Raw genomic sequence first — 22,043 nt, forward strand, 5'->3', positions numbered from 1 at the left:
CCGCCCTGCCAGGCGCCATGGCCACCCGCCGGCGCTAGGACTCCCACCACAGCTCAGGACCGGGACTGCGCGAAATAACCGTCGGAGCCGCTAGCTCCCGCGGCTACCCCACCCCGCGTGGGCACTACCTCCTCCCCTGCGCAGAGAGCTAGCGACACGGAAGCGGGCCAATCCTAGGGGAAGTAGCCCCCCTGCCCCCTCCCCCCCGCCGTTCCAAGGCCCAACCCGGCCGGCTGCGGCGCCTCACGGCAACGTCACCGACCCCCAACGGCCGCTCCCCACCCGCAACCATACAGTGCTGACACAAGCACACATCCCATACTACAACTCTCAGGATGCTATGAGTAGTCGAACCACGCCCCTCACTACCTGCGCACCCTATCGTGTGAAAGGTGACCCTACCGTCACTTCCGCACGCTGTGCAGGCCGGGAATGCGAGTAACGATTTGGCCGGCGCCTATCCTGCTTTTCAACGTGCAGGGGAGCAGGAAGCGGTATCGGCAGAGCAAGCGCGGCAGGGTGAGGGGCTCCTTACGGTGAGTTACCCAGCAGAACTGCCTCCAGAGTGTGACCCAGCCGGGAATTGAAAAGGAATCGATTTAATGCGCCCTTTGATGACGTAATAACGACTAATGAGGTGGCGGTGTCCTAAACGCATGGTTCGGGCCGGCACTGGTTGGGTCCCTTCCTCAGGGGAGCCCTTGTGGAATACTTGCGCCTGCCGGTGGTTGCGCACACCTCTGTCGGAATGCCCGTGTCCGTGTCCGGCAGGCACTTAGCGCTGATTAGGCCTTTTGCCACTTCTGAGACTCGGCGGACGCACATTTGCTTCTCCGCCTGAGGCGGGCTCTGCTGCCGCCTTACGATTGGCGGGGTTCGCGCAGACTACTGTCAGTGCCCGCCAGTGGGGCTGCGGCTGTCCGCGGGGCTGTGAGGGGCTTTGACAGGGCTGGGCCTCGGCCTCGCTTTCGAGAGCTTCGCGCAGACTCGCGCTGACGGGAACTGCAAGGGGTTTTGGCGGCGGGTCGCAGTTCTGCCTCTCAGCTGCTATGGACAACGTTAGGCTTCTCCTGCCCCTTGGAAGTGCGACACCCCAATGTATGCCCTGCCCTGCTTGTCGGGGCGTGGGTGCCTTGGTCCTCTCTGTCTTAGCGATAGCGAGGCCTTGTATGTGATTGAGAGAGAACTTAGGGGCTGGCTTGTGTCCTTGCTCTGTGGTTGCTATCTTTGAAGAAAAATAAATAGAAAAGTGTACAAGAAATTCTCATGTCTGTGTTATTTTCCAGCAACTACTGCTGTTACCCACCAAACACCCCTCATTCTCCTTTCCTGATGTGGCTACAATGAAATGGCAGGGGTTTGGCCAGTGTTCAGTCTGCTGTTCTGCGTTGTCTGCTTTGCCTGCCTGCATTTGCATACAATACACATAGACAAAGAAAACAAATATCTTGTGCCTGAAATAAGAGGAGCTCCTGTTGAAATCCAGGAGTGTGGAAGTAATAAGATGCCTTTATTGAGGTAGATTTATAAGAAAAAATTTGCTAATTGTGTGCATATTGTGAGATGCATCTAGTGTCAGAAGGTAATAAGGTTAAGTCAGTAGTCAATTGGGTCTACTGAAAAATCCAGGTAAATAACTGAATTAATCCAGTTTTCATCACTCATAAATGAGTCTACATGTTAGTGTCAACTTGGATCACTTCTGTCTGCCTTCCTTGGTATCTTGGTTTTTCTCTGAGGACTGCATTTCACTTCTTGCTCCAAAGTAGTCATGCTCTCATTGAACATATGCTGTTCTGTTGGGCTTTCTTCTGCAATACCACTGAGTTTGAAATGAGAAGATTCAATGAATGCTGCAACTGTATTTAGATGGGCAATAAATTCACTTTTTTTTTTTAATAGTCTTGTGTTAATTCAGGACAATAAATTATCTATCATAAGATTTTTTTTTTTTATTTGTGATTTTTAGTGTTCTGAGAGACTGTAACTTTTTAAAATTTCTTGGATTGGGGGCTTGCTCTGTTGTTTTGGGGGTGCAAGATCTCCCTATAAACACAATTTGGAAGTAAATTCTGGATAGGTGGAAATAATGAGATTTGAGCTTGAAACTTAGTTTGGTTTAACTTCTAGGGAATTACACTTTTGACTGCAAGTAATCTATCAATGTACAATATGTCAAAAGTGGGCAAGAAAAAATTAAACAGTGGAGTAAATGGCTGACAACTTTCTACATGAAACTTTATGGAATGATGGATGGAAGAAAGATGCTGATCATCTCTTAGATCCATCATGACAGATGAGGTGAAGGCAGCAGCATTCTTTTCCTTCAACCTTACTTTCTCTCTTGCCCTCACAAGATCCTGATATGTATTTCAGCATCTGCTTGGCAAAGCAGTGATAGCAGATAGAACTAGACTTCCATAGGCAGTTGCTTCTGCTCTTTTCCATCTCTTGGCAAAATAATTTCTCTGTGGGACAGTTTTTCTAAGATGCAAGAAAGTGTGTTTTGTGGTAAAAATAGAAATTCCACAATTTCTTTTACCTTATGTCTGTTAGTTAGAAGACAATAACTTTGCTTTTATCATAACCAGGTAATTCTTCTTCAGTATGTGTTTGTTGGAAGCAAGGTAGAATTTGCACATCTGCTCAGGGGTGTTAGCAAGCATGGTGGCATCAGCTCAGGACTTTTCAATTCCAGTCACATGCAAAAAATCTGTACAAATTAGGGAACACTTGCTATCTAGTTTCTTCTAGCAGTCTAAAGAAAACTGCTTCTTAGCCACACCTTAATTTTCCATCTCTGTATTCAATGTTTGGTTTGATACTAGCAGCTCTCCTAACTTTCTTCCTTTTGTCCATCCTAAGTACAAAAATAAAGGAATTTGAGACATACCCTTCACTATAAAAGTCATTCAAGCCTAATGACCATCTTCTTTCAGAAACCATATGTTCTTCAAAGTGAGTTAGACTATGACAAGAAACAAAGTTTCTGCATTAATGTGACTTTGAAATGTCTTTGCATTTTCTGTGGCATTCTCAGTGTGAGACATGTGAATGTGGAAGTTGAAGATGAGTGCTGCTGCACAGATCTGAAGTAATTTTTCCCAGAGTTAATTTGTAAAATGCTTTCATTGAAGCATTTGAACTCTCTCCAGAGATTCTTTTGCATCAGCAGCACACCCTCTGTGTCTCATCCACAGGCACAGACTTCTGCTAAAGTTTTTGAAGTTTGAGGATCTCTGCAACTCCCACCTCCAGCTATGTTTGTTGTATAAGTAAGGGAGGAATAGACATGTGATTACAAGCCTATATGTCTCTTTTAAAAGTTGGCAAAGAATATTTCACCTTGTAGGGGAAGAAGTGTAAGAAGCCTGGGTGAATAAGAAGCTCTTTGCTCCTGGGTGTGACAACACATTAAATCCCTGGCAACTCCAGTGTACCCAGAAGCTGAAAAGTGCTGTTTTATTACATCCTTATTTAAAGGAAGTAAACATCTTGCGTTTACTAGATACGAAATGGGACTTAAGTATGAAACATTTTAGAACCATTCTTTCACAAAGAGGATTGATAGAATTGCAAGAAGTAACTATAAAGATTATGACATTATGTTGCCAAGATGGAGAATAGTTAGCTGTGGAGATGTTACACCCCTGCAGTATTTGCTTTGAGGGAGGTGGATCCTTGCTGAATTTGTAGAATAAAGAAATGCATTTATGAACTTTGACTGTTTCTTCATGCTGTTAGCGTTTGAGACAAGTTAGGAGGAAACATTCTGAAATTGTCTCCTCTGAAGAAGGCAGGTCTTGGCACTCCCTCCCCCCACCGAAAGGAATTTCTTAGAGGAAAATGAAAAAAACTGTTTATAAACTACGTATAAATAAAGCCATACTTCATTAACCCTCATGTTTCCTACCTGACAGCTAAAATCAGGTAAACCTGTTACCAAGAGAGTTTGATGTTTCCATTGGTTTTGTAGTCTCTGAAAAGTGCTAGTTAGTTCACGTCTGTATAATAAGCTGACTGTGCATAGTACTTTCTAAGTGGCACAGTATTCTTACTGTCCTATCACATCTTTTGCAGACTAATCCTTTTGCCATGGAAGCCGAAGAAATTATGGAATGTATCCAGGAATTCCCTGAACACTATAAAGTTATTTTGGATAGACTCAATGAACAACGTGAGCAGGACCAGTTTACAGATATCACGCTGATTGTTGATGGTATGTATACACTTGAGAACCAGTTGGTACCCACAGAATTCTGAAAGCTGTGCTGGGAAGCTGTTGGGTTTGTCATGGGTCAACTGTCAAACTGGGCTGCTAACATTCTTAGCTCTGTATTGGTGTGTGAGTTGCTTGCAGAGTTTCAGTTATTAATCTTGGACTGAACAGAGTCTCCAGCAGAGATTAATAATTTTGTTTCTGCTTTTAATAGAATCCCAGAATGGCCTGGGCTGAAAGGGACCTTAAAGCTCATCTGGTTCTAACCCCCTGCCATGGGCAGGGACACCTTCCATTAGACCAGGTTGCTTCCAGCCCCGTCTAACCTGGCCCTGAACACTTCAGGGATGGGGCAGTCACAACTTCTCTGGTCAACCTGTGCCAGGGCTTCACCACCCTTACAGAGAAGAATTTCTTCCTGACATCTAATCTAAATCTCCCCTCTTTTAGTTTAAAACCATTCCCACTTGTCCTATCACTATCTGCCCATGTAAAAAGTCACTCTTTTTTTAAGCCCCCTTTAGGCACTGGAAGGTGCTCTAAGGTCTCCTCAGAGCATTTTCTTCTCCAGGCTGAACAGCTCCAACTCTCTCTGCCTGTCTTCATAGGAGAGGTTTTTCAGCCCTGTGAACATCTTTGTGGCCTCCTCTGGACCTGCTATAACAAGTCCACATTATTCTTGTGCTGAGGACTCCAGACCTGGATGCAGTGCTCCACGTGGGGTTTCATGAGAGCAGAGTAGAGGGGGAAAGTAGGGAGCCCCTTCCAAACAAGGGGCTGAACTTGTACAAATATTGGTTGATTATTTAAAAAGAAAAAAAAAAAAAAAAAAGAAAAACCAGCTTGGAATAAGGTTTCCTTCTTGCTTCTTGGGTTTCTGCCTACTATTTTAATCTGTAGTTAAAATAGGGTAGAACAACTCACTTATCTTTTTCTACGTGTTCTAAAGAAGTAAGTATTAGTTTAAAAGGAAGATAGAGATGCAAATGCTTATTATCTCATTAGAAAAGGTGGTGTCTGATAGGTCACCTAAGATTGCTTCTTATTCCAAACATGTCTTAGAATGGATGAGCACTTCAGTGAAGATAGGCAGTGTCCACTAGGACAGACCTAGCTAAAGGAGTACCACCTGATCCTTAAAAGGATAGCAAGAATTCACTTGAAAGAAAAGGGACCTACAGAGCTTGGATTAGAAAAAAGTAAGCAAATGAAGAAAAAATCATTCTTTGGAATCACCGTAGTTTCACTGACAACGCTTGCACAAAACTTATCCTGAACGTTTGTTCCTGCTCTAGTATTACGAAATCCACATGTTGAGCTCAAAACTGTTTTCTTGTGCAGCTGTGTAGTTCTAATACATGTTGGTTCTCTTTCCTCTGTCCCATGGAGCCTTCTGGATGTTCATGCCTGGAGCAGGGAGAAGGCAGCACTGTGATGAGAATACACAGTCTGGAAAACAGGAAGAATAGAGCTAAACCAATTTTGTTCTGCAGGGATCTTTATGATGGCAGAAATGATGACTGAATACATCCATATGTAAGAGCAGCAAAATCTAAGGAGAGCTTTGTGTTGATTTTGCACAGCCTAGATTTTGGTAGCAGAGGAGGGCCACTGAAGTAGCTTCTGTGAGAAGCTCCTAGAAGCTTCCACCATGTCCAACAGAGCCAATCTCTGATGGCTCTGAAGATGGACATGCTGCTGGCTCAGTTAGAGAGGTTGGTAATGCCTCTGTGATTACATATTTGCAAAGAAAATCAAAACAGTGCGTGCACAGTTTTTCCAGGGGTGGCAAGGTGCTGTGGCCGCCACCATCTTGGTGCAGCTCATGGTGAGACTTGCCTGCCTGGCCGCCCCTAGCTGGCCACCCCATAGCACAGGCAGAAGGGCAGGGGTGGTGGCAGTGGCTTCTCCTTCCCGGTGCCCCGCATGAAGAGAGGCGTTAAATAGCTCCAGCCGCCACTGTCCACACAGTGGCAGTGGGGCCGCCTGTCCGCAAACATGGCGAGCAACTCCTCGGTGCAGAACCTAAACAAGATTGACCTTTTGGCGCTGCGGGATCCTGCAGGAATCTTTGAATTGGTGGAACTTGTTGGCAATGGTACTTAGGGACAGCAGTTTTTCTTCTAGTCAGAGAAGAGGAGGAAGTGAGGACATGTGAGGGAAAACAATATGGCAGCACCAAGGTCAGTGGAAAAAAAGAGGGGGAGGAGGTGCTCTAACCACCAGAGCTGAGATTCCTCTGCAGGCCGTGGTGAGGACTGGTAAAGTAAGCTGTCCCTCTGCAGCTCATGAAGTCCACGGGAGATGCAGAGATCCACTCACAGCCCGTGAAAGAAGTATTCATGCTGGAACAGGTGGATGCTAGAGAAAGCTGTGATCTAGTGGGAGACCTGAATAGAGAGAGTGGGCCCGTGCTTCCACAGATAGAGAGAGAGAGGGCTCTTGCTTCCAGGCTGGAGCAGCCTATCCTTAGAGGACTGAACCCTGTGGATGAGTGACCCATGCCGCAGCAGTTTTAGAAAGACTGTTTGCCTGTGACAGGGACTCACATTGCAGCAATCTTGGCAGGACTGCTGCTCATGAGATTGGAGCCATGCTGGAGAAGTTCACGGAGAACTGTCTCCCATGGGACAGATGCCACGGCATAGTAGAGGAAAGACTCCTCTCCCTGAGTGAACAGAAAAAGGTCTTGGGTGATGAACTGACCAAAACCCCCACACCCTGTCTCCCTGCACTGTTGGTGGGAAAGAGGGAAGGGTTGTGAGGGAAAAAAGGTGATTCAAAGTCTTATTTTACTTCTCATTATCCTCCTCTGACTCTGTTAATAATAAATTTACCTTATACCTTTAAATTTGAACCTGTTTTGCCCTTGAAATGTTTTCTCCCAATCCTCATCTGTCGTGGTTTGACACTGGCCCAATGCCAGGCACCCATGAGAGTCACTCACCCTTCCCTGCCACAGCTGAGCAGAGGAGAGAAAAAAAATTTATGAAGGGTTCATGAGTTGAGATAAGGACCAGGAAAAAATCACTTCAAGGGCAAAACAGGCTCAGCTTAGAGGTACAAAGTGAATTTATTACTAACAGAATCAGAGGAGGATAATGAGAAGTAAGATAAGCCCTTAAAACACCTTTTTCCCCCCCCAGCCCCTTCCTACCAACAATGCAGAGAGACAGGGCATGGGGGTTTTTGGGTCAGTTCATTACAGAGACTTTCTCCTGCTGCTCCGGGAGAGGAGTCCTTCCCCTGTGAGACCATGGGATCCCTCCCACGGGAGACAGTTCTCCATTAACTTCTCCAGCATGGGTCCACTCTCACGGGCAGCAGTCTTACTGCACCTACTGCAATGTGAATTTCCCCCACGGGCAATCAATCCTCCCAAAACTGCTGCAATGTGGGTCACTCTTTGCAGGGTGCAGTCCTCCAAGGACAGGCTGCTCCAGCCTGGAAGCAAGGGCTCTCTTTCTCCACCGGATCTTTCACTGGATCACAGCCTCCTCCAGGCATCCACCCACTCTGGTGTGAGCACCTTCCCCATGGGCTGCAGGTGGATCTCTGCATCCCCCATGGACCCATGGGCTGCAGGGGGACAGCCTGCTTCACCATGGTCTTCGCCACAGCCTGCAGAGGAATCTCAGCTCCGGCGCCTGCAGCACCTCCTCCCCCTCCTTCTCCACTGACCTTGGTGTCACCATGTTGTTTTCCTTCACATGTTCTCACCTCCTCCTCTTCTCTGACTAGAAGAAAAACTGTGTGACTTTGCTTTGATTTTCTTCTTAAATATGTCATCACAGAGGCATTACCAACCTCTCACATTGGCCCAGTTTTGGCCAGCAGCATGTCCATCTTCAGAGCTATCAGGGATTGGCTCTGCTGGACATGGTGGGAGCTTCCAGCAGCTTCCCACAGGAGCCACCTCTGTGGCCCCCCTGCTACCAAAAACCAGGCCATGCAAAACCAATACATCATCTCAACTCACTAGCCCTTTGTTAATTTTTTTCTGTCTCCTCTGCCCAACTGAGAGCAAGAGAAGATGAGCAAACAGCTTTCGTGGGTGCCTGGCATTTGGCCAGTGTCAAACAACAACAAGCTTGGATAAAATCTGAGAGCTGAGCCCAAGACACACAGGAAAAAGTTTGAACAGGAATTTCCCACAACCTAAATATTTGAAAAGACAAACACTCTTGAGTGCGTCCTTCAGCTGACTGAATTGAAGAGTTTCAACAAGGTCACTGATATCAGCAAGGATCTGCATAAGATGGGACAGGCTAGCTGCAGTGGTATCCCATGTTACAAGGAAACACGCTAAGTATGAGCTGCTGGAATAGATTTGTAGACTGGGTGATTCTGCAGCTGTTCTCTTCTCTGCATCTGCACTTATTCTGCACCATGAGTGAAGAAGGTGTTATCCTAAACCAAATTTTTTCTCTCTCTTTATAGGTCACCATTTCAAAGCTCATAAGGCTGTTCTTGCTGCCTGTAGCCAGTTCTTCTACAAATTCTTCCAAGATTTCACTCAGGAGCCCTTGGTGGAGATTGAAGGTAGTCTGATTCATGCAAATTAAAACCTTCAGAATTGTGTGCTCATGCTCAAAATGAATGTAGTATCCCTGGTATGGGCTTAAATGCATGCTTGATCATATTGATTAGTTTTCTAGATATCAGCTCTTGAGTTGTGAGGTAATGTTGTGGTTTAACCCTGACTGGCAATTAAGCACCACAGAGCCAAGCTGGCTCATTTTCCACCAGTGGGATGGGAGGGAGAATCAGAAGTGTAAAAGTGAGAAAGGAACTCGTGGATTGAGATAAAACCAGTTTAATAATTAAAAAGAAATAGTAATTTTGTGAAAATTATAAGTAAAAGAGAAAAGAAAGAGGGAAAAAAAAACCTCAAGGAAGACAAGTGATGCAAATTAAAACAGTTGCTTGCCACCAACTGACCAGTGCCCAGCCAATCCCCTAGCAGTGGCCCCTCCACCTGCCTCCCACACACACTTTATATACTGAGCATGATGTCATATGGTCTGGAATATTTCTTTGGTCAGTTGAAGTCACCTGTCCTGGCTGTGTCTCCTACCAACTGCCCACACACCCCCAGTCCGCTTGCTGTCAGGCCAGTGTGAGAAGCAGAAAAGGCCTTGGCTCTCTGTAAGCAATGCTCAGCAGTAACTGAAACAGCAGTGTGTTATCAACATTGTTTCAGCACAGGGAGGACATTGACCTCTTGGAGCAAGTACAGAGGAGGCCACCAAGATGATCAGAGGGCTGGAGCACCTCTACTATAAGGAAAGGCTAGGAGAATTGGGATTGTTCAGCCTGGAGAAGAAAAGCTTCAGGGTGACCTAATTGGGGCCTTCCAGTATCTGAAGGGAGTCTACAGGAAAGATGGAGAGAGACTATTTACAAAGGTCTGGAGTGACAAGACAAGGAGGAATGGCTTCACAGTGACAGACAGTAGGTTTAGATTAGATATTAGGAAAACTTTCTTTACTGTGAGGGTAACGAGACCCTGCACAGGTTGCCCAGAGAAGTTGTGGATTTTTCATCCCTGGAAGTGTTCAAGCCCAGGGTGGATGGAGTTTGGAACAACCTGGTCTAGTGGAAGGTGTCTCTGCCCATGGCAGAGGGTTGAAACAAGATGATCTTTAAGGTCCCTTCCAACCCAAACCATTCTATGATTGAGCACAGATGCAAAACATAGCTTCATGCTAGCTACTATAAAGAAATTTAAATCTGTCCCAACCAAAACTAGTACAGGTAGCTATTGCCACTGGAAAAAACTTCCCCTGAAGGAAAAAAAAAAAAAAAAAAAAAAGAAAAAGATACCTTTGCTGGGATGCAAGAACAGGATAGATATGGAGCAATACCTTCCTAGTAGGTAAGAAGAAATTTCCTGGAGCAATGCAGCTTCTAATAACTTGCTGCTCAGAGATCTCTTGAAAGAGAGAGATCATATTTTTATGTTTAAATTTTAACCTTTTTATTTTATACAAGTAGCTTTTTGTCCATCTTATCCTTTTTATCTTTTTCATGGAATGACTGTAGTTGTTCCACATTTACCTGTTTCTATAGTAGACTTTTTATTCCAATGTGAGCCTTTCAAGGGTGACATCTTCTTGAAACTGGCTATTGGAGTACTGTGAGCAGGCAAGTGTGAAAGACTGAGGAATTGTTAAAAGAGACTTTTTCTTGCTTGTAAACAGGTGTAAGTAACATGGCATTTCGTCACCTAATTGAGTTCACCTATACAGCAAAACTAATGGTCCAAGGTGAGGAAGAAGCAAATGATGTTTGGAAAGCAGCTGAGTATCTACAGATGTTAGAAGCTATCAAAGCACTTGAAATCAGGTAAACACATAAGCCTTTTTCTTCCCAACACTGAAATGTAGAGTCTTAAGAATCCTTGTATGAGAGCTGCCAGTATTTTCCAGTGCTCTTCTTTATCCTGAAACCTCCTAACTCATGTGGTATTGTATACTCTTCTACTATATACTATAAGATATGGGTCAGAATTATACAAGCTAAACAAATGAATGTCACATTCTTTGGGCTGGAACTCGATGACAAGTGACATGGCTGGTAAATGTTGCAGACATTGTAGGGCTGTGACTTTGTGATAACTAATACCAGGCCTCTATACTGACTGCCCGCACCTGATTGACAGCTGGCTGTACAGCGATGATATCTCTCAGGTAATTAGACCACATTAACAAGTTTGAACTACTCTTTTGATTTCATGCAGCTTTCTGCTTTCAAGAGAATAGGCAGTGATTTTAAAGCTTCTTGTTGCAAATTTAGTCTCTCAAACTTCTTGAACAAATGTAGTTGTTATATTTGGTTTTATATGGGATCAGTACTTAATCAAATCTTGCTGTAGTACCTTTTATCCAGTATAAGGAACTGTAATCCATTACCAAACTCCAACCTGAGAAAAGCAGGTGCCATTCCCATCATGCTATTTTTCTTCCCCTTCCTTCTCTTTCACAAAGTGCTGTCATGTTCTCATTTCTTCTGTATGCTATACTGTTCTTCTGTCATTGTCTAGGTTTGGAAAGACAGGTGTCTGCTAAGGAAGGCAGAAGCCTCCCCTGAAATGGAAAATGTAAACCCCCCTCCCTCTGAGTTGTTATAAATTTGAAATTAAGGGGGTCTCAGGCAAAAAATATGGGAGCAGGAATAACAGTTCTTTATTAGGGAAGAAAATAAAAAAAAAAAATAAACAATGCAGTAAATCAAAACAACACTGACAGAGTCAGAATACAACCTGACACCCTGTTAATCAGGGTGTTGGTAGCAGTCCAATTGGAATTGTGGCTGCAGTCCTCCTGGAGTGTCAGGTGTGGTTCTGTTGGAGCAGTGATCCTGTAGAAGGGTATAGTCTTCCTCTGAAGATCTAGTGGAAGAGGCAGCTGTTCCTCTGGGAATCCAGTGGAAAAGCTGTTCTGCTGTTCCAAAATCTCAGATTATATCCAGGTAGGAATGCTTGGCTCTTCCCTCTGGGCGAAGCATCTCACAATGTGATGCTGTAATTCTATCAGTAATGCAGTGACAACCAATGGCCCATTAACAGAAGATATCTCCCTGGAGGGAGGATTGCTTTATGGAAGAGATAAGGAAAACTGCCCAATTAACAGAAGATAACTTGCCACACCTCTAATGGATGGCAAATAGAATACATCTTGCCTTGCAATCTAGGACAGTCATGAAGCAGGGGGAGTGGCAATAAATGACTCCCAGCATTACAGTTATCCTTGCTTTCTCTTCTAGAATGCTGAAAGGTCTTTGTGTTCAGGCTAAGGAAAGACTGTTGTTTCTTCTTTATCTCCCCATAGACACACTAAGCTAAGGAAAATGGCTCTGACACTGAGTTCCTCTAATAGCCAAACAAACAAAACCTCCATGACATGGTACCCTGGAAACTTGGTTTCAACATCAGTGGTTTTTTTGTTTTTTTGTTGTTTTTTTTTTTTTGGAATCAAGTTTTTCTGTTGATTGGTAGCAGAGCTGAATAACTGTGTTGGAGTTTTTTGATAGAAAATATAGGATTGTGCATTTCTAGTTCTACTCTCCAACCCCAACAATACCCTTTTTTGACATTATTGAGATTAAACATGGTATCACCAAAAGAACTTTTTTTTTTTTTCATTTAGGGAAAAGCAGACCTTTGCTGTCTGTTTGAGAAATTTAAGACACTTGAAATTGAAAAACTGTGTTCTAATTGGTATCACTTTGAGTCTCTGTACACTGGTAGAGCTGTTTAACCAGGATTCAGATCAGTATGTCGAGCTAAACTGTCTAGTCTGCAATTAATTCTCACTAATGTATAATGTTTGTTGGTTATGCAGCACTAGTAAATGCTGTAATTCTTATGTTACAAGGAAATAAATGATTTGCTTAACACAAACGGTGCAAGCTAGTCTATTCTTAGAATTATTTCCATTGTTCATAGATTTTTGTGTGGGTGTTTTTCGTTAGAAAAACAAACTTGAGTACCACTCAGTCTCAGTTTTCTCCTTCACAGTAGGAAGGGGACAAATTACAATACAGTGCCTCTAGCTGAGCTTTGATTAAAAGGGGCAAGCATCAGAAACTTCAGCTAAAGTAGAGGTTATTATAGAACTAACCATTTGTGTAATGCATCAAAGAGTTGCACAGCACATAATCTAGACTTGAAAGAAAACAACTAGCTGTTATTCCTTGAGGTACAGTGTATTGTATGTGTGTATCCTCATTCAGTTCCACACCCGAGCCACACAATGTACTCAAGGCCAGTAGTCTTCTCTTTGCTGAGTAGATTATTATTTTGGTATGTGTTCCTGGAGCTCCTTGCAGTAGTGTGCAAAGTAACTGTCACATTCTAGGCATCCGAAATATGTCCTAGATGGAACTTTAGCTGCTGTGTCTGAATATAGTAAAGTGCAGTTTAATAAGCTGTGTTCTGCATTAGGTCATTAGCCACACTACTGTATGACATACCGATACTGGAGAAAAACCTTATCACCCCTATTACTAGAAAACCTGAAAGTAATAGGGAGTAGGTTACATAAAAGGATTTATAAGGCTGCAAAATAAGGTAAAGGTACAAAGTACTCTGATTACAGTCTGATTTGAGGGGAAGATAGCCACTCATTTTCAAAACTGATAATCAGTAGTTAAACCTCCAGTATATAAGTGCTGTGGATAATCATGAGTATGTGACTTGAAAGCATTGCCCCAGTGTCTTGGGGTGATTTTATGATGATGCTTTATTCCCTGTCTGCTTTATGCCCAGAAAACAACTTCTGTAGCTTTAAGATGGACCCGGAGGGTGGGGCAGGGAGCCTCGGGGTCCTGCGCAGCGCCCTGTTCAAGCTATCTCTCTCCGAAGTGGTTGGCGCCTACGTGGATTGTTACTTCATTGACTTGTTTGCTGGATTAATTTTCTCCAAATAAGGCAAGAAGCTTCTTGGATTTTTTCTGTTTTTTTCCCTTCCCCTGGCCTGGAGGCCTTTCACTGGCAAATCCTTTCAGCAATTTTTTTTTGGGTTTGTGGTTTGTTTTTTTTTCTCCTGCCTGAGGAGCTTGCGGGGTGGCCCTGGCGGGTCCAATCTCCGGAAAGACCGAGCCAGTGAAAGAAGGGACATTAAACTCCACCAGCTTTGCTGGCTGAGAGGAGAAGACCCACACCAGAAATCCAGCAGGTTCCCAGCTGCTTTGTGAACTCTTTTCTCTTCCCCTGACATAGGGCAATCGCCATCTTTGCCTCTCAGCCACGCAACAAGGTGGGGTGTAAAGTTCAGTTTTCCTTTTTTTTCCTGTGCTTTGTGGGTATCTTGCTTTGTTAATAAAGAATTTTACTTTTTTTTTTTTCCACTTTCATCCCCTGGTATCCATTTCTCTCATTGGCAGAAGAAAAGGGAGTTATTGAAGCCCTCTCTTTTTAGAGAGAAAGGCTCATTTTACAGTGTTTTTCTCCTAGAATTTTTCTCCAAACTGAGACAAAATTTGGTTCCCAACTTCAGGGGCAAGAGAAAATGAAAAAAAATGCATTCTGGTTTGAAACACTTTGTATTGGGGTACAGCAGTAAGTGGTCACCATGCTGCTTGATTTAATAATGTTTCTCATGAACCTAAGCATGAGTACCTGTTATAAATGAAAAATGATCCAGCCAAATTAAAAAAATAAAAAGAATTTATTTTAGCAATAGAGATCTAACTTAGCCAGCCACAAGGAAAAGAACAGTGCCGAGCCTGGGATCGGCGCTGGGTGCAAGACACAGAGATCAGCCTCAGCAGAGGTTTCACTCTATGCTCTCACACCACCATCCTGGTACAAGCGATTTTTATAGGGAAAATTTTGCCTGAAGCCAGGATTTTGGCATTCAGTCCTTTGTTTCATTCAGAGTCCCATAAGTTGATGAGATTTCCTTCTCGGCGACAAGGCAGAACAATTCGAAGTCCAGAGTTGTTGAAACCCTTGATGAAATTTACAGGAACGAGGTATTCACATGTATCGGCCCGGGGATGTTCCTGATGTCCATCTTGGGTCATTCATGCAACGATCAGTGCCTGGGTGTCTTCACATCGCCTCAGATAAGGCCCATCTCCTGGCGAGCCACATCCTTTTGCTTGTGAATCGGGTTTCAACACACACCTGGTTTTGCCTGAGAAGGGAGGCTTCTAATGCCAAAGGGAACATTCTAACAACTATTTAATATTATATATATATCATGCAAAAAAATGGCGCGAATTATACCTGTTACATATAACAGTACCTCTTCACAGATATGGGAAATCGGGTCCCTGGCATATACCTTTTACAAATCAGGAATACAAATCAGGACTGCCATGTTAATGTGCCTGGTGCTAGGGATTTATGGAAGTTTAACAGAAATAATGGGAACCAATGAGAATGTGTATGCTTAGTTTTTTGTCCATCCTGGCCTTGGTTGCCTTTTTTTGGGGTTTATTAGTAATTACACTCTGTCTGTTAGGGGAAAAGTAGGGGATGATATTTCCCAGCTCTTTATCTCATTCTTCCCCTTTAAATTTGGTATGTCACTTCTTGAGAATGTTCAGTTTCCCCTGGATGTTAAAGATACCACCTTCCTGTTCTGTTATCTAGTAGGTTTCCTCTATATGGTCTGCAGCTTGTCTAAAATCCAGGCTGAGATTTCCAGAGGGGTTTTCCAGACACCTGCCCCAGTTGTGGAAAAGTCTGAGTGGTGTGGGGTGTGGGAGGACGTAGGCCAAACCCTGAAGGAATTCTCTTACCCAATAACTTGGAACTTCCCCCTGAACAAATTCAGAATCCAGCTGAGGTAGGGAAATATCTGAAAGAAAATTGCAGTAACAACTCTAATGAGAAGAAAAAGCTCATTGCAATGTGCTGGGTCCTGACTAATGCTTACTGCACACTGTAGGGCAGCAGATACAGCCAGAGGGACAGGAGGATGAATCAGCAGACACCCCAGTCACTCTGGCTGCAGATAAACTAGATGGGGAGCCTAAGCCAACAGCAATTGCCCCTGTCCAGAGAAGGAAACACAAAGCCAGATCTATTCTCTCAGTGAATGATGATGGGGAGCCAGGACCTTCACAGCCAGCAGAGGAATCTGAACCAGAAATCATTACTGAGTCTCTGTCCATAGAAAGCCTTTGTACCCTAAGAAAAGATTACACCCGACAGCATGATGAATCTATATTAAGTTGGTTGGTCTGAATCTGGGATGCTGCAGGTGATGGTACAATTCTAGACAGTACTGAAGCAAGGCACTTGGGATCTCTGTCACGTGATGTGGGTATTGACCAGGGGATGACAGAGGCCTGAAGCTCTCAGTCTCTGGATACAGCTCTTAAGAAGCATGAGGGAAGGATACCTGTGCCAAGAAGATTTCCAGTTGCAGCAAAAACCCTGGAAGATCATGGTACAAGAAGAACCGGTGGTGGTAGAGATAATTTTCTCAGACGACCAAACAATTAGGAGCCCAGACATGGTAAAATATAAACCAGTGATGTGGCTGAAACTTGCACGACATGCGCCACCAGAATACACCCCTGCTTTAGCAATGATGATGTGGAATGACAGGGATGAGACAGTGAATACTATGGCAAGGAGGCTCCGGGCGTATGCAGACACTGTGCACAGCCCAACTCAAGGAAGAATCTCAGCTGTCGGAGCGCATACAAAAAATGGAAAACAAGATTGAGGAAACCCATCAGAAGCTCAGGGATGAGATTAAAGAGGGCCTTCTCCAAATCTTGTCAGTACAGACCAGAGGCCCTGCTATCAGAAGCAGACATCCCCCAGCTAGGGAGAGAGGATACACCCCACAAGCTGAGCTGTGCTTTTTCCTGTGTGACCATGAGGAAAATATGAAAAGGTGGGATGGAAAACCCACTTCTTCCCTGGCTGCACGGATGCATGAATTGAAGGAGAGGAATACTCAGAGAGGGAGTTCCACCAAAAGGGAAGTAGCTTCAGTTTAGAATGATATCCAGGGCTAGAGGGGCCCTGCCTCTAGCCAGGAAGAGGTATGGGAAAATTAGGCCTTTTGAACAGTGTGGATCTGATTGCCTGGCACATCAGAACCACAAAAATATGAAGCCTTGGTTGACGGGTGCGCAGTGTACACTAATCCCATCGGGACATGTAAAGGCAGAACCTGTTTCTATTTGTGGAGTGACTGGGGGATCGCAGCAGTTGACCCTGTTGGAAGCCGAGGTGAGCCTGACTGGAAAAGAGTGGAAGAACCATCCTATTGTGACCGGCCCAGAGGCCTCATGTATTCTGGGCATAGACTTCCTCCGGAGCAGGTATTTCAAAGACCCAAAGGGACTCAGGTGGGCTTTTGGAATAGCTGCTGTGGAAACAGAGGGCATTAAGCAATTGAACAACTTGCCTAGGCTGTCCGAGAATCCTTCTGCAGTTGGACTTCTGAAGGAAGAAGAGCAGTGAGTACCAATTGCCACCTCGACAGTGCACCACTGGCAGTACCAGAGAAATCAAGATGCTGTGATCCCTAGCCACAAGATTATTAGTGAGCTGGAAAGCCAAGGGGTGATCAGCAAGGCTCACTCACCCTTTAACAGCCCCATTTGGCCTGTGCAGAAATCTGATGGGGAATGGAGACTGACTGTGGATTATTGTGGCTTGAATTAAATGACTGCACCGCTGAGCTCTGACGTGCTGGACATGCTGGAACTCCAGTATGAACTGGAGTCCAAGGCAGCAAAGTGGTATGCCACTACTTACATTGCTAATGCATTTTTCTCCATTCCTCTGGCAGCAGAATGCAGGCCTCAGTTCACCTTCATCTGGAGGGCTGTGCAGTACACCTAGAACCGACTGCCCCGGGGTGGAAGCACAGTCCCACCATCTGCTACAGACTGATCCAGACTACACTGGAAAAGGGTAAGGCTCCAGAACATCTCCAGTACATCGATAATATCATTGTGTGGGGGAATATGGCAATGGAGATATTTGAGAAAGGAGAGAAGATCATCCAGATTGTCCTGGAAGCTGGTTTCGCCATCAAAAAGAGCAAAGTCAAGGGACCTGCCCGAAAGATCCAGTTCCTGGGGATCAAGTGGCAAGACAGATGGTGTCAGATTCCCACTAAGGTCATCAATAAGATCACAGCAATGTCTCCACTGACCAACAAAAAAGGAAACACAAACTTTCCTAGGTGCCTTAGGTTTCTGGAGAATGCACATTCCTGAGTATAGCCAAATCATGAGCCCTCTCTATCTGGTTACCCGCAAGAAGAACAATTTCCACTGGGGTTCTGAACAGCAACAAGCCTTTGCCCAGATCAAGCAGGAAATGGCTCATGTGGTAGCCCTTGGCCCAGTCATGATGGGACCAGAAGTCAAGAATGTGTTTTACTCTGCATCTAGGAACAATGACTTGTCCTGGAGCCTTTGACAGAAGGTGCCTGGAGAGACTCGAGGTTGACCACTGGGATTCTGGAACCAAAGTTACAGAGGGTCTGAAGTCAACTATACCCCAACAGAGAAGGAAATCCTGGCCGCCTATGAAGGAGTCCAAGCCACCTCAGAAGTAATTGGCACAGAAGCACAACTCCTCCTAGCACCCCAACTACCGGTGCTGGGGTGGATGTTTAAAGGAAAGGTCCCCTCTACCCACCACACCACTGACGCCACATGGAGCAAGTGGATTGCCCTCATCACACAGCGTGCCTGTACTGGAAAACTGAATTGCCCTGGGATCTTGGATATAATCATGAATTGGCCTGAAGGTGAAAACTGGTCTCACTGATGAAGAGAAACAAGAACAAGTGACACATGCTGAAGAACCTCCACCATACAACCAACTGCCAGCAGAAGAAACACGCTACGCTCTTTTCACTGATGGTTCCTGTCGCATTGTAGGGATGAACCAGAAGTGGAAAGCAGCCGTATGGAGCCCCACACAACAGGTTGCAGAAGCTACTGAAGGAGAAGATGGAGCAAGTCAATTTGTTCAACTCAAAGCCATCCAGTTGGCCCTGGACATTGCTGAAAGAGAAGTGGCCAAAGCTATACCTTTACACTGATTCATGGATGGTAGCCAATGCTCTGTGGGGTTGGCTGGAAGGGTGGAAAAAGGACAATTGGCAGCGTAAGGGAAAACCAATCTGGGCTGCTGAAGAGTGGAAAGACATTGCTGCCTGGGCAGAGAAGCTACCTGTGGAAGTCCGCCATGTAGATGCCCATGTCCCCAAGAGTCGGGCTAATGAGGAGCACTGAAACAACAAGCAGGTAGATCAGGCTGCAAAAATAGAGGTGTCACAGTGTCCTGGTTCAGGGCAAATTTGGGAGAGAACCCCCAAAGGGGTTCCTCTAGGAAGCAGATTCAATCAGCCCCTCCCCCAACCGGTTCCGGAAAAATACCTCTTTGGTGAAAAGTGGAAAAAACTATTAAACAAGAAAACCTAAACAACATTAAACAATAAAACTTCTTGCCGTTCCAAAAGAGAGACAAACTCAGAAAGTCCCCTCCATGGGTTGCAGCTCAGCTGACTCAGTCTCTTATCAGTCCCTCTGGCGCTGGAAATGCCACGGTCCAGGCCTGGCCCACTGGGCCACAGGTGTGTGCTGCTGGTGCTCTTCTGGGTGTTCAGTCCGGAGCAGTTTTAAATAGGTCCAAAGAAAAGGAAAAAACACCACAGTCCAGGGAACTTCTTTGCCTCGCCTAGCTAAAACTAACTAAAAGCAAAGTCCTGCTGTCTGTCCATCCGCAGACAACATAGTCCAGGAGCAGGAATGTGGAGGAGTGAGTGCAGTTTTCTGAAAACAAGCTGCGTGCTTCTTCTCTCCCCCCTTCACTCTCGGAGCAAGTCTTAAAGATGCAAAACTTATTATTCAGCATAAACAGAACAGACGACTGGGGATAAAAGCATCATATAGTCAACCCAGGACACACAGACTTGGATTGGCAACACAAGGGAGAGTTGTTCCTATCTCAATGGGCCCATGATGCCTCAGGCCATCAGGGCACAGATGCCACCTGTAAGTGGGCGTGAGACCGAGGGCTGGATGTAACTATGGACGCTCTCCCAGGTTATCCGTGACTGTGAGACGTGTGCTGCGATCAAGCAGGCCAAGCGTGTGAAGCTCCTGTTGTATGGTGGGCAGTGATCCAAATATGAGTATGGGATGGCCTTGCAGACTGACTACATCACACTGCCTCAAACCTGCCAAGGCAAGCACTACGTGCTCACAATGGTAGAAGCCACTACTGGATGGCTGGAGACCTACCCTGTTCCTCATACTACTGCCCAGAACACCATCCTGTGCCTTGAAAAGCAGGTCTTTTGGAGGCATGTTACCCCCAAGAGGATTGAGTCAGACAACAGGACTCATTTCAAGAATAGCCTTATAAACACCTGGGCTAGAGAACATGACATTGAATGGGTGTACCATATTCTTTACCATGCACCAGCAGCTGGGAAAGTTGAGCCTGCTTAAAACCACCTTGAAGGCACTGGGCAGGAGGGACTCTCAAAAACTGGGAAATGCACTTAGCGAAGCCCGCCTGGTTAGTTAACACCCAAGGCTCCACCAACTGAGCAGGCCCTGCCCAATCTGATCCCTTGTGAACAGCAGATGGAGACAAGGTTCCCTTAATGCATGTCAGGGGACTTTTGGGGAAAACTGGAATAATTCTGCCTCAACTAAAGACAAACCCATTAGTGGGGTTGTCTTTGCTCAGGGACCTGGTTGCACATGGTGGGTAATGCAGAAGGATGGCAAAACACATTGCGTTCCTCAGGGAGATTTGATTTTGAGTGAGAACCGCTTGTAATGTTGGAATGCCTATATACCACTGTTTGCTGAATGTCACTGCCACTATTTGTCTATAGTCAGATGTACATATTTATAGATGTGTGTATTCAGAATTGGAATGTATTAATTTGGACATTAAGCCGATGATATGGAATAAGGGGTGGAATGTCTTGGGGTGATTTTATGATGAGGCTTTATTCCCTGTCTGCTTTATGCCCAGAAAACAACTGCTGTAGCTTTAAAGATGGACCCGGGGGATGGGGCAGGGAGCTTGGTGCTCTATTCAAGCTCTCTCCAAAGTGGTTGGCACCTACATGGATTGTTACTTCATTGACTTGTTTGCTGGATTAATTTTCGCCAACTTAGGCAAGAAGCTTCTTGGATTTTTTCTGGTTTTTTCCCTTCCCCTGGCCTGGAGGCTTTTTACTGGCAAATCCTTTCGGCAGGTTTTTTTTGGATTTGTGGTTTGTTTTTTTTTTCTCCTGCCTGAGGAGCCTGCGGGGTGGCCCCAGCTGGTCCGAACCCCGGAAAGACCGAGCCAGCGAAAGAAGGGACATTAAACCCCACCAACTTCGCTGGCTGAGAGGAGAAGACCCACACCAGAAATCCAGCAGATTCTCACCTGCTTTATGAACTCTTTTCTCTTCCCCTGACAGAGACAAAGGGCAGTCACCATCTTTGCCTCTCAGCCACGTGGCAAGGTGGGGGTGGGGTGTGAAGTTCAATTTTCTTTTTTTTTTTTCCTGTGCTTTGTGGGTATCTTGCTTTGTTAATAAAGAGTTTTACTTTTTTTTCCACTTTCATCCCCTGGTATCCATTTCTCTCATTGGCAGAAGAAAAGGGAGTTATTGAAGCCTTCTTTTTAGAGAGAAAGGCTCATTTTACAGCATTTTTCTCCTAGAATTTTTCTCCAAACTGAGACACCCAGTCAGTTCTGTCTGTGTTTGAGATGGGATCCTATCTCTGACATCTTGGAGGAAGGGGGTTTTGTATTTATGGTGCAAGGAAAAGAAGAACAGAGCTGGAAGCTGTGTTTAAGCCCAGATAAATTAAATTAAAATGCTCTTTTCACATCCCAGTGGCGTTTTTCGTTTTTACTATAACTGATAGCTGTGTGTTTTCCTAAAGTACGAGGTGTTATAATAATCATTGTGTGAAGTCACAGCTGTAGTGTTTTGTAAGAAGCTCTAAATGCTGCAGGCCATTTCATGCACTCCAGAGCTTGAGAGGTGAATAGTGTAGGAAGAACTTGAATCCTATTTCTGAGTAGGCAGGCCAAAATACAGCATTTTGCACTTCTTGTATAAACCTATGTCATTAGGCTAACTGACCTTTCTTCTTGATAGGTGTTTTGTATCATTCAAATGGAGCCATTTAAAACACTTTAATAACCTTATGTTAAAGGCTCCAGCTTTAAGGGTGCTGTTCTACAGCTCTAAGTAGTATAGATTAAAGACAATTTAACATCTGAAATGGGTGCAGGTTATGTGGCCACTCATCATTCAGCTTCTTTGAGAAACATCTAGCTAGTGTTTAATGCAGAAGCTCAGCATCA

General features: G+C 44.8%; 1 protein-coding gene across 1 annotated transcript in view; it reads left to right on the forward strand.

The window, feature by feature from the left end:
- The first annotated feature begins 441 nt into the window (after positions 1–441).
- The window catches only part of LOC128822707 (zinc finger protein 131-like), a 44,649-nt gene continuing 23,047 nt past the window's right edge, over positions 442–22,043 (forward strand). Inside the window, exons 1-4 of the mRNA XM_054004514.1 lie at positions 442–536; positions 4,081–4,219; positions 8,660–8,761; positions 10,423–10,567. Of these exons, the coding sequence (XP_053860489.1) occupies positions 4,096–4,219; positions 8,660–8,761; positions 10,423–10,567 (371 nt within the window). The 5' untranslated portion in view covers positions 442–536; positions 4,081–4,095. The remainder of the gene's footprint in view (positions 537–4,080; positions 4,220–8,659; positions 8,762–10,422; positions 10,568–22,043) is intronic.

Source organism: Vidua macroura (assembly GCF_024509145.1).
Source record: "Vidua macroura isolate BioBank_ID:100142 chromosome W unlocalized genomic scaffold, ASM2450914v1 whyW_random_scaffold_30, whole genome shotgun sequence".
Taxonomy (NCBI): domain Eukaryota; kingdom Metazoa; phylum Chordata; class Aves; order Passeriformes; family Viduidae; genus Vidua; species Vidua macroura.